The sequence below is a fragment of the Microtus pennsylvanicus genome, chromosome 5 (genome assembly GCF_037038515.1).
Source record: "Microtus pennsylvanicus isolate mMicPen1 chromosome 5, mMicPen1.hap1, whole genome shotgun sequence".
Lineage (NCBI taxonomy): Eukaryota > Metazoa > Chordata > Mammalia > Rodentia > Cricetidae > Microtus > Microtus pennsylvanicus.
Genome location: NC_134583.1, coordinates 35,600,046 through 35,612,561, shown reverse-complemented (window position 1 = coordinate 35,612,561; position 12,516 = coordinate 35,600,046). Strand labels below are relative to the sequence as shown.

Below are 12,516 nucleotides of genomic sequence, written 5' to 3'. Positions count from 1 at the left end.
GCAGTGTGGAACTGTGTGGAGCTTAGAGCTGGAAAAGCCACTGTGTGCTCTGAACCTCGTGTGCTTTTCCGTGGGCATATGGAAGATAATAATAATGAGAGAAGGACTGTGCACGTCCCCTACTCTGTGGGGTCTGGGACAGGGACACCAATCAGCAGGATCCTCCTTACCTGGTCAGCTTAGCCTTTATTCCTCCAGCTACAGAGCTCCAGCCTTGCCTGTTTAACTCCTACAGCTGAAAATCAACAGTTTGTCTCCATGTTTTTTTGCGCACGGACCCTTGCCCACACCACTGAGGCCTAATAGCTGTGTGGGAGAGTCTGTCCTGTCAACCTGATTTTCCTTGTGTTCCCCAGGTGTCTCCAACACATCACCACCCAGTGGGCTCCGGAGAGCAGCGACAGCACGCTCACACGGTCCTGTCCTCCCCGCCCAGAGGGACAGTCAGCCTAAGGTATGATTGCTTGACGCTGCAGACTTCACCTCAAGGAATTTCCTAGAAAATGGGAAAATAGCAAAAAGGAACCAAAACCTTCCGGTTCCACGACCTTTTGTAGTTTCTCCTCAACCCATGAAGCATGCTTGCTTTCTTTCATTCCCATAGCTAGTGAAGAGCACTTCCATTTGTAGGGTAGGTAATGGTGGTCGCTGCCTTGCATTAACTCTGTATGACATGAGTGACGGTTTATGGTTTGCATCTAGATCCAGGAGAGTCTCCTGGGAAGCCTCCAACCAGATTTCAGAACACAGGAAAGGAAAGAAAGGCACACTGAAAATTTGGAAGAGTGGTGTTGCTCCCTGCCATTCCATGCTTGTTTGTTTGTTTTTGTTTTGCAGGAGGGAGGGTATTTGGGGAAGCAGAAAAGTGTGTGTGGTGTGTATGAATATATGCATGGTGCACCTGGGTAAGTCAGAAGACATTCAGGTGTTAGTCCTACTACCATACTTGGACAGGATCTCTCATTCACCCACCGCATATGCCAGGCGAGCTGGCCCGAGAGCTTGCAGGGATCTCCCTGTCCGTGCCTCCCGCCATGCTGTGTAAGGTTCAGCTCTTCAGGTTCTGGCGGTCCAGACTTACTCCTCGTGCTGGAACAGCAGCTGCTTTCTTCCCAGTCCCTAACTCCTGTGTTTACTTCCTTAACCTTACAAAATGGCCAGATGGACATTTCCATGAATGAAATTTAGGAGCAGCTTAAGTAGAGCGGCTGGGCAAATACCCAGCCTGCAGAGAGCTTCTGCTCCCTCTGGGCAGGCTTTTGTCTTTCTCTTGCCCCCTCACTCTTCTGAACTCTCTCCAGAAGGCCCTGTTCCTGAACATATCTGTGCTGTCTGTCCTACAGGAAGCCCAGAGGTGAAGGCAAAAAGTGCCGCAAAGTTTATGGGATGGAAAACCGGGACATGTGGTGCACCGCCTGCCGCTGGAAGAAGGCGTGCCAGCGCTTCATCGACTGAGCCATCCCTGCTTCACTCTCACGACGGGTGGTGAGAAAGCCTCTCCTTCCAAAGGAAGCCATTCAAGGCCCAGGGAAAGCCTTTCCTGGAATTCTGGGAATATAATTCCATGGTGGAATTAAAGCAAAAAAAAAAAAAAATCAGCACCTGCACTGCTCTGAGAGCCCAGACAAGAGCAGCAAAAGTGACTTTTTCCTTCAAAAGAAAAGTAACTTTGCTTACTCTTCGTCTGCTCTTAAAACTGGACTTCTGGAGCAACCTAACCAACCAGGCCATTTTACCTGGAAAGATTTTGATAAGCTTTCTGAATTGTGGTATTTTCAAGGGGTTTTGACACGTAAACAGTACATTCATAAGCTACACAATATTCGCTAGTATTTGTACAAAGGGTAACCCACCTTGTGAATAGCCGTCTCCCTGTTTTCCAGCCAGCTGCTTGGAGCAGTCTGGATCATGATGTATTTGAAGAAAGAGCTGCAGTCTGGCTGTCTTTTTCTGTGTCTGTTTTGTTTTCACGAAGGACCCAAGGAGAAACCTTGTAAAGATGATAGCTTGGAGCCCCAGGTAGCTTGAGGCCAAAAGTGACTGGCAGTGGGAATCACAGGCAGACTTCAGCTGCAGGCTGAGGCCACGAGCCACTTCAGAAAGCATCTGGGAGTTGTCCTTGGCGCCCAAGTGGTGGTCCACCTACTTCTCTGCCTGGCACAGCTCAGGTGAGAGCTGGCACCGGGGCCATCTGGTAAGCCTCGACGCTTCTTTCAGGAATGTCACAGGAACTGCAGCTGGGGCAGTGCCTGGCTTTGTCTGGTCAATCTGTGGCCAGGACCGTGGGCTGTCATCCTGCTCTCCAAACACTGCCCAGGTGGAAATCTCCAGACTGCCTCACAGCTGTGCTCCAGGCAGAGGGTGGCTGTCGTGCCCCCATCTGTGAGAGAGTTCCACCCGGGCAGCAGATCCACCTCCCTTCTGAGTGCACTTTTATCCATGGCATGCTCCACATGTCCTGGGGTGAGTTAATGGACAGAGTGGCATATATGGATAACAGATAGAAACCTTTCGTTTCTTACAAAAATATTAGAGAGATGAATTAAGAATTTGCTTAGAAACTAACTTAGGGGATGCCCAAAGGAAAATGCATCTTGGTATAGGACTCTCCCCATCTAGTAGGGCCAGGGCTTGCACTGGAATGCCTATGGAATGTCTAAATCAGTGGATTTGCATGTTTGAGGACTGGAGCGTGGCAGGCAGCCACCAAGCCTCGTCAGAACACTTCTGCCCTGCTTAAAGAACTGGATGTCCTATACCTATGCAAAGTAAGAGTAAGAGCACCTTAGAGGAGGCACTGGGGTGGGGGCATGGTGTCAGCCATACGAATGTTAAGTGAAATTGCACAGAGAAAAGCTTAATATATGTTTAAAGATTGTACATAGCGCTTTTTTACAGAATGGGACGAAGTCATCTAGAGACCCCTTTTATGTTAGGGTCATATGGAGGTTCTGCAGCGCAACGCCCTGAATTTCTGCCTTCATGTATTTTGGCAATCTTATTTTTTAAAGTCATGTGACTTTATACAAGATTATTTCTTGAAAGAGATCCTGATCTGTTTCTTCAGGTATTTAAAAGAAAAAAATTATTTCAAGAGACAAGAAAATGTGCTCTATCTGATTCCCCATAGGCTGATAGTCGACATCAGGGCACTGGCTCTCCTGGGTGTTTTGACGGTAACCAGGAAACAACATTTTTTTTAAACACAGAGCTGAGGTGTTCCCCGCTCCCCCTCCCCTCGAGTATGTCCTCTCTCCTATCTCCAGTAGTCTCTGCTGTGAAGTGATGTCCTAGCTGGTCCAAGAAGTCCTGAGCCACACACAGATTGTCATGGCCAGCTGTCTGATCAAGCTCACTATGTGCTTAAATAATAGATGGACCCTAGGCCAGAGGTTTTTCTCCTCAGCAAAGTTTCCTGGAATTTATTTTATCTCAGATGAAGACTTTAATCAAAATACTGCAATGATGTGAAGTCAAATCCATCTTCTCCTGAAGGACTTCGGAGTGAAGGAATGCTCTCTGCATGAGAACAATCCTTAAGCAAGGTGTCGTGGCCTTCTCCCCCAGACACAGCCCAAGAGTAGTTCTGCATAACTGCACATTGTCAGCAGAGCCTGGGTCCCTCCTGTCCTCTGCAGCCTTCATCACACCAGCTCTTCTGCATGGCCAGCCCTCATCGGGGTTCCAGTGCAGACAAGTCCTGAGGCCAGTTCTGGACACACATGCTGCCCGTTCCCAGTATGGAAGGGTGCAATCTCCAGGGAACCAGAAAGCTCTGGATTGCAACATAGAGTTGCTGATTATATGAGTTACATTTTGTTATGAGTTACATTTTTTTAAGTAGTTATTTTGTTATTTGGGAAACCAAATGAAGTGCCAAATGAAGCCTGACTTTTCATCTGATGCCATCTCCATGAAGCTAAGTTCTTTTTGTGTCTGCATTTTGTGGAGAAGCAAAGAGAGAATGGATGAGAAGACGTATCCCAGGCGAGCTGGCTGCTAGCCTGCAGCTGTGTGCATCCCCAGGGCTAACAGCCCTGTCTACAAAGGAGGGATGTGCACACTGAATTCCTGTCCAGTGGAAATGTCTGATTCTTTTTCTTCCATGATGTCCCTTTCTCCAAAACAGGTTTCTCATTTCTCCCTGAGAAGGTATTTCAGTGACTGACAGCACATTGTATAGCCAGGCAAAGCAAGCGCAATGGGCGCGACAGGCAATAGTTTCCAGCCTCAACCTTCCTGGAGGCACTTTGTGTATGGAAGTTAGCCAGACAACATGGAGAAAACCCCCAGGGTAGCAAGTATGTCCAGGAGGCAGTGCAGGAGACCTGAGCCCCCCTGCCTCCAGCTCATCTTGGGGCTAAGCAGCCAGGGATCCTCCATGTCTGTTGCAACTGTCTGAAACAGGACAGGAGCTGCTTTGTCGAGGCTTACCCTTCTGCCATCTTTTGTCCAGAAGTTTCTCTGTGGAGTGAGAAAAGCCAGCGTCAGGAAGAAAGCAATGGGTTTCGGAAGCAGAGTGGGCTTCAGAGTGACTCTTGACAGCTCCATGGCCAAGAGGTTTCCTTAGGAGATGATCCCCTGCCTCCTGTGACCAAGCTCCAAATGAGCATTATCAGTAAAGAATAGCACTCTCTTCAGAGATGGTCACATGTATGTTGCAAAAAAATTCTGAAATTGAATTGTTCCCCATTGCAATTCAAGATGTCAGAAGTTGAAGTCTGTCATCTCTGGGCTTCTAGTGAGCCAGCCTTGCAAGAGTCCATTTCATCTCTCAATTCAACTGCACTGCACAACAAGGGTGGCCCTCACTGGAGGAGGTTTGAGAACGAGGTGAGGACTGTATCTGCGCAGGAGAATACATCGAGCTTAGCAGCAGAATACTGTAACACTGCTCATTCCCTCAGGGAAGCAGGAAGGATGTGCGAAGACAGATCTGGAGAACCCCAGGACTAGGAGGAATTGTATGGTCTCAAGTTGTTTCTTGTCAGAACAAGTTGATTTTTTTTTCATGTGAACTCAGTATCATTTCAAGACAAATCCATGCCAACTGGACAGTGTCAGCTTCCGTGAGGTGTGGCAGATGCACCCACTGTCTTTTTGTAGCCGACCTAAAGCTGACTGGTGTTTGAGCCCGGGTATTCGTAGACACGGTGAGGCTTTCCCTGAATGTGATTGTGAACAAGGAGCCTCGCTGTTCCCTGTTGTAATCTCCTGGTTTGGGCAGTTGTTGATCAGCTCTGCACAGCGTTCCCTAGGTGAAAGAGCGCTGTTGGAGACCCGGGCTTCGCTCTAGTGCCATGTTGAGGAGCTCACTGCTGTGGACAAGGTGCTGCTCTTTCTCACATCCTGTGGGATTCCCACCACCCGTGTCATCTGTAGCATTGACCTGTGTCAGTAGATACAAATGGACGACACAGCAGATAGTATGGAGGCGCGGGTCTTACGGCGTGGGGCATGCAAGCATATGAGTCAACTGGAAAGTTTATTTCTGGAAGAAACCCACCAGCAGCACACAGGTTCCCCTGTCCTCCTACCTATGGGGATTTCTCCATGTTGCAACCATTTCATCCTGTCTTTTCTGCATTGTAGAAATTTAGCCAAATGGAAAGTTAGTAAATTCAATAAGGTTAGCACTTTTAGGTACCAATTGTCCTGAGTAACGCACACCAACAGAGCAAGGAAGTACAAAATGTACTCTCGACTGACTTGCTTCTGCTGACTGACATTGGAAAGGTCTATTTCCAGTGATACACATGCTTTAACGAGTGTACCTGCCACAGGACGAGCAATCAAAGTGAGAGGTTCGTCTCCTGTCCTGTTTTGTAAATAGCTCCTTGTTTTCCGAAGACAATCTCGTGTTTTATAACTTTTGTTGTGTGGGTCTGAGGATCACAATTGTAATGTGTGATATAATCTTAAGTACAATAATAATTACAACTTAAATTTCCAAATGAAAGAAATATACTGCTTCAGCATCTACAAGAGACATGTCACTTTTATAATGAGCGTTAATACTTCTCAAGTTTATCAGAACTGGAAATATTTTACAAGATACAGTGTTTTATAATGACAGAGAACATGAACACTTTGTGGGAAATGACCTTGGTTTTATACATTTTAGCTTATTTTTAAAAAATGCAGTATTTTAACTGACAGGAAGTGTTGATATGGTACACAGTTCCTGTTCACCAATCCAAGGGCTATGCCTCTTTTAAGCAAGTGTTTTGATGCGTACCTTTTAAACCCTCTGAGCAGGGGTCAGAATGCAGAACAGACAGAAAGGTTATTTGCAAGAGAATCGATGTAGCAGAAACTTCCCCTTATCAGGACCAGTGTGTTTTCAGAGCATTGGGGGGGAGGGGTCATGTGAAGATTCGCGTTTGATATATTAAACATAAGAGGAGATGCTTACAGATAGACTCCTAGGCTATGGAAAAGGTATCCCTCTAGTGTAAATGAATTGTGTTCTCCTGTTGGTCTATTGGAGCTACATGCCTGCATTTAATGAACAAGTATCATTTGGTGGGAATGGCTAGACTCATAGGATACACACCCAAAGAACTTGTAACCAGTCAGCGTTTGAGACGATTTTATTCTCAGCACCGACTGAATAATTTCCTCATCAGAATAACTGCTTTGTTTGACTTTTGTTTTTCACGATGAAAACCTCCCAGGCACACAAGGTTGTGAGCAGAAGGTGGCAGTATTCCCATGGGACATAAGAACCACGCAGGGACCTACACAGAGAGTTGGGATCTAAGCTGCCCCACGTCCTCAAGCCCATGCACTGTTAAAGAAGGCGTCTTTTCCTTCCAAGTGGTCAGTGATCGTAAAGCTAGTTTGGTTTTGCTAAGTTTGCAGACACAGCAGGACAGCCGAGCCCTTGTTGGGTAACTCAGCAAGTGGTCAGAAGGCCAGCCAGGCCATAGTTCCGCATAAGGGTTAGATCTGTTCTGTGCCCAGCAGTGTTCACTACTACGTTGTTCTGCACTGTGTGCGTCTCATTCCACCTGTGAATGGAAGCATCTGTACAGAGGCTGCTTTAGGATGCCTGGACAAGTCCTGTAGACACCACACTAGGGAATGGTGGAAATGGTGTTAGGCTAGGCAGCTGACATCTTCTGAGAAGGAACACCCATACTGAGCCCCACTGAGCTTCTGACTATCAGAACCCACAGACATCAGGCCAGGTTGCTAGATCCCAGCTGGAGACAGTTCAGTGTTGACCACCAACACACATTCTTGGCCAGTACTAGAGACCAAAGAAAAGCTGCGTGGGGACAGAGGGATCTTGTGCCACAGTTTGAGCTCTGGAAGTCAGTCCCACATTCCTTGGCTGACAGACCCCGTTCCTCCCCGAGCACCACAGAATGGACATGCGGGCACAGTCTGAGCAATATCCCGAGAGATTATTCTCATGGACGGCAACGTAGTCACGTCGTATTCTTAGTCAGCCTTGCCACAATCAGGACGTACTAAGTCGTTTCCCAGCTCTGCTGAGAGCTGCCTCCTGGCACATCCAGGCCACACCCCAAAGTACTAAGTAGCTGTGATCCTGACTCTTACTGTGTCTGCTACCGGGACCACTGTGATGAAGGGCTGGCGAGACAAAACGGAAAGCAGTCTTGTGCCTTTGTAGAAGACCGCCAGGTGCCCCTCAAGTTTGAAGGTGACACATGGCGCCTCTTATGCCAAAGCCCTCTGCCCTCTCCATGCTTCCCAGGCCACTCTTATCCTTGTTCAGCTCTGATCCGTCAAGGTCCTTCCACACTAATAGGCATTGGGTGTTTGGGGTGCCCGTTCCCTTAAAAGGAAGCTTTTCCACATAGAAAACCATCACATCTTAGACGACAAAATCAAAATAAGAATAACTTTGTTATGTGGGGGTGGGGGCTGGACAGATTTTCACCGGAGCCACTACATTATTTTTAAGTCTATCTTATGATGTTATTGGGACAGTTCTTATGGTAAAACGTGTCTCATTCAGACATTATTTCCTTTGATCTTCATAAGAACCTAGTGTAGAAAACGAAGGTCACTCCCCCAATCCATGGCAGTCCAGAGTAGTCTTGAACCCAGTGAGTCGGCACCATCGTTACCTGCAAAGAGGGAAGAAGGGACTGGCTTGGCTGTGGTCCAGAGTGACTCAAGAGGCTGCCATGTTCTCCATGCAGAAGTAAAGAGCACACTCACTTGTGTTACTAAATGGAAATGTAGTCACCCCCAAGTGTACCCCTTACTACAGCTACCGTGCTGGTCACCAAGGAATTTATTAGCTAAAGCAATATTCTAAATAAAAAATTTTGACTCCTTGGGGGAAAAATACTTTGCTGCTGGCATCTAGATTTTCATAGTCCTTGCGTTTACATTTGAATGCACGTTAAACAGTGCAGGCAAAGTTTGGGGTTGTATCTACTGGGATGAGTAAAAGGCTGTCCAGGGTATGAATGTCCTTCATCCAAGGCTCTGTGTGCCAGGCTGAGTTGGAGCATCCCCAGTTCAGAGTAAAGTTCACAAGGACTTGTCAGAGGACTAGAAGGAGCGCCCAGAAACCTGTATTGCCCTGTTACCTAGTTCATTAGCAGGGTCACTTATTATTAACGATGCCGTACTGTTGTAAGTAATTCAGTGCTTGGAGGCAGAATGATGGAAAGACAGCTCGTTGTATAGCTTTGCACTGGTGTCACTGGTACACACAGAAAGAACCTAGTAATCGTGAACAAGAGAGCAAATAACTAGACGTTGAGGTAAGGTTCAGAGTTAAATAGTAATCCTCTTTTTAGTACTCTTCCTCTATGGCATTATCCATAGACTTGTGAGCATTCGAAGACAGCACCCCTCATGCTGCAATACCACCAGAAAGTCATCCTGGGGGCTGACTGTTAGACTTCCTTTATAGGATCAATTCCCCCAAAATTTAATTAAAAAAATAGCCAGAGTGGAACATGGCAACCCCTGAAAAAGGCAAGCGAGCTATCATTAAAGACAGAAACAGTTGGGGAAACCAAGGTGCCTCCCATTTCTGTCTGCATTGACTGTCCCTAGCTGAAGAAGAAACCAGCATCCCAAAGAAGACAGAACTTGGCGACTCTGGGAGAAGTCCCCAGCTAATTGCCATATTCAGCCACCTGGCAGCAGTGTGCAGCTTCTCTGGTGGACACTTTTTTAGTCCTTTTTTAAGGTCCTCATCTCCCCAACCCAGAGGACTGAGAGTTGTCTTGGTTCATTTCCAAAGCCAGGGTTGCGCCATTCTTCACTGGTTGCTTTCTGGCTGTTCCTCTGAAGTCTCCCAGGGCATGGATGCTTACCCCTGTCTTGCTCATCTTGCTCAGCAGAGGCTACCGCCATCCTTCAGGGAAAGTGCCGGTCCCTGTCTGAACAGGTCTGTCTCCCTCAGCATCATCCTAACACACTGAGCACAGAAGATCCATTTCAGATCTCTGAGAGAAGTCCCTGGCCCTGCCTCCCCTGTGGCTTAGGGCTCTCCTTACAGCCATTGCACAGAGGTGAGAGCTGGCTGGGCAGAGGGTGCTGACATCTGTGTCTGCATTAGAAGGGAGGCCTAGGATGAAAACCTTCCAGGCTCTGGCTTCTGCCTGAGGATAGGAGTACAGGGATGGAATTGGCCTTCCCTGTGTGATGGCGGGGTGCCTTTGGGATATAATTGTTTCTGTTTTGTGTCTGGAAAGCAAAAACTACTTCAATCTGTTCACCTTGTTAAACATTCATCTCTTACCACCCCTTATTTCAGGCATAGGTAACAAGACAGAAATGGAAAAGGGCGCCCTAAGGGCTTTTGGCTGTTCTTGAGTTTGAGTTACCCTTGGGGATCCATCCCCAAACTGACAGATGACAGTCAGCGGCTGTGACATGGCAGGATCAACCCCAGTGTCCCGACTGGAGAAAGCTCCAATGAAATCCAAAGGTTGCAGAAAGCACATGGTACCTCCCAGTGCGCACAGCTCCTATGGCAACTAAAAATACCCTGGGTGTAAACATGAGTCAGGCCTGTGGATCGGACAGTATAACCAAGCCATTACTCCATGTTTCCCTACGGTGCGCCCTAAAAGTCCTGTTTTTGTAATTAATGGCTGGACTGTGGTCAGCCACTCAAACACTCTATGGATCAGCTCGTATGCCCTAGTGTAAGTTTCCAGAATACTTCATAGCAAAGTCCCGTATGCATGGAAGAACTCAGGGTAAGAAAACACGCACTAGGCCCCAAAGGGTTCAAGGTTATTATCAAAAGCAAATGTCAAGCGGCCTGTGATCGTTGTTTGCACAGGAGGGGCTGGAGGGGGACTATTAGCTGCAGGTTGCCCTTTGGTGGGATATACACGCAAACTCCGATGTTAAAGGTGAGCCACCTTTGAAATTGTTTTCTACACCAAAATATCTGGGGAAAAAGTTACCGAATATTTAAAGTGGGGTAGTTAGGGGAAATGCTGTCTCATAACAGAAGCCAAACTCAAGTGGAGGGAGTGGCCTCTGGGACACTGGGGTGGCAGCTATGGTGTCACGGCAGTGCTATCCAGCATACATAGAGGTCTTTTGAGGTACAATCTTGCCATCATTCAGGGGTAAGTACTTCCTTACAAAGTCTTTAATAATGAGTGAATGTATAAAACTATAAACTATGCATTTTCAGAGAGAAACATGTATTTTATATCAAATCCAAGAACTTTTTTTTTTCATAGAAACAACTACAGATTATTAAAAATAAATGAGAATACAAATCTTCATAAGGGTGTGGGGTGCCTTTGTTTTCTTGTCCGATGGTTTCAAAGACTTTCATCTGAGCTCCGGACTCAGAAAAAGCAAAAAACAAACTCTAGCCAGTACAGGGGCTGAGGATACACTGCCCGTGCGGCATTCACAGACTGTGCCGAGTCCTTAGAGACTGGTGCTGTAGTCAGATGGATCACCAGGGGGATGAGGGCCAGGGATGGGGCTGGGCAGAGCACTGACCTGGCTCATGCGAGGGCCTGGCTTCAGTCCCCAGCACTGGGAAATAGGAAGAAGCGAAGCGGCAAAGGAAACTGTAGAAAGGTCTGTCTGTTGTGGTTAACTCTCCACCCAGCCAGGGTAGGAGTGTTCTTCAAAGAGTTTAGGCTATAGTTTCAAAGAACAAAATATAAAAATACTATCTGACAAGGCAAATAGTCAATTTTTTCAAAATTACACAGAGATGATCGCTTATATCTTGAAAAATCTGTATAGAATATACCCGAATTTCTCCAGCCTCCTAGGCGTTTTCATGAGACCTTCCCTCTGATAAGGGTCTTTCCTCTTCAGTGCTGTCTCCGTCCTCCAGCTGACAATGAGGGACGCACTCCGTTTCTCCGCTGCTCCGGTTCTCTTCTGTGTCTGCTGAGCTTTCTAGGCTGTTTGTAAAATATGGGAAAACACACTTCTAAACCCGGTACTCAAGTCATGCTGGATGTGTTTGCTACCTTATTAGAAGTTATGGGGGAGGGGCGGCCTGTCTTTTTATATGATTTTTAGCCAAATCCAGATGTTCCGATACTGTTTCTGTCTGTAAGTACGGCCTGCAGAGGTTCCGGTGGAGAGAGACATTTTCTGAGACTGTTCCTCAGCCATGCTCCTTGCCAGCTTTTGGCCCACTGTACATAGATTTGTCAAATGTTTCAATGATGTTGTTTTTCTAAATGCTGTTCCTAACACATTTTTTAAATTTTTTTTGTCCTTTATTGTTCTGGACTTTGTGTTTTAAAAAATGTTTCCTAAAATTTAACACCAGGAAAAAGTATTTTAAAATAAACTGGTGCTAATTGGAAAAGAAGAAAATTTTTCAGTTTCAAGATTTACAAAAGAAAATGTTCACACCAGTTAAACTGCACTTTCCCAAGGGGACGGCTGCTGTCCACTTACAGAGGGCATCCAGAGGACCAGCAGAAGTTCATAGTATTGCTGGCCCTTTGTGTCCCCCAGAGAGGAGGACTTGCTGGGTGGTCCTCAAAGCATGTGGTAGAGGGGAAGGTGTAGAGTAAGAACCCTCTAGAAATAGTCTTCTGGTTTTTGGACTTTCATGTTCTGTAATGCTTAGCTGTAACAATTACTATGGTGTTGCCAATCTTGTCTGACGTCATCGTCAACCTGTACTGACTCTGTGTATGGTTCTACCCTTGGCTTGCACTGGCACGAACCAAACCAGAATACGGGTCTTTCAGTAAGACCCTTCTGATTTCTACAGTGTCCACACACATGAATTTAGATGCACTTGTAACTGGTTAATCACCACGAAGTAAGTCTAACTTCCACTTAATAAAAATTTTTGTGTATCTGCTTCTATTTGGAGCCATTTATTTATGCAAGGCCTACCATTTATATCCAGAGTCATAAGTGTATTGCTTACTTGTTCAATTCTGCAGCAGAATGTCTACAGCAACTTGAGGGAGGGAGAGAGGGAGGGTTTTTTGGCTCATGGTTTATGGGACTCTAATCCATCATGGTAGGGGGCATGGAGGCTACAGTTTTGTTTCCATGACAACT

The 12,516-nt window shown here is 46.5% G+C and overlaps 1 protein-coding gene across 1 annotated transcript in view; it reads left to right on the top strand.

Moving 5' to 3' along the window:
* Znf704 (zinc finger protein 704) overlaps positions 1–12,305 on the top strand; it is a 192,161-nt gene extending 179,856 nt beyond the window's left edge. The window contains exons 8-9 of the mRNA XM_075971487.1: positions 357–454; positions 1,344–12,305. Of these exons, the coding sequence (XP_075827602.1) occupies positions 357–454; positions 1,344–1,455 (210 nt within the window). The 3' untranslated portion in view covers positions 1,456–12,305. The remainder of the gene's footprint in view (positions 1–356; positions 455–1,343) is intronic.
* The last annotated feature ends 211 nt before the right edge of the window (positions 12,306–12,516 follow it).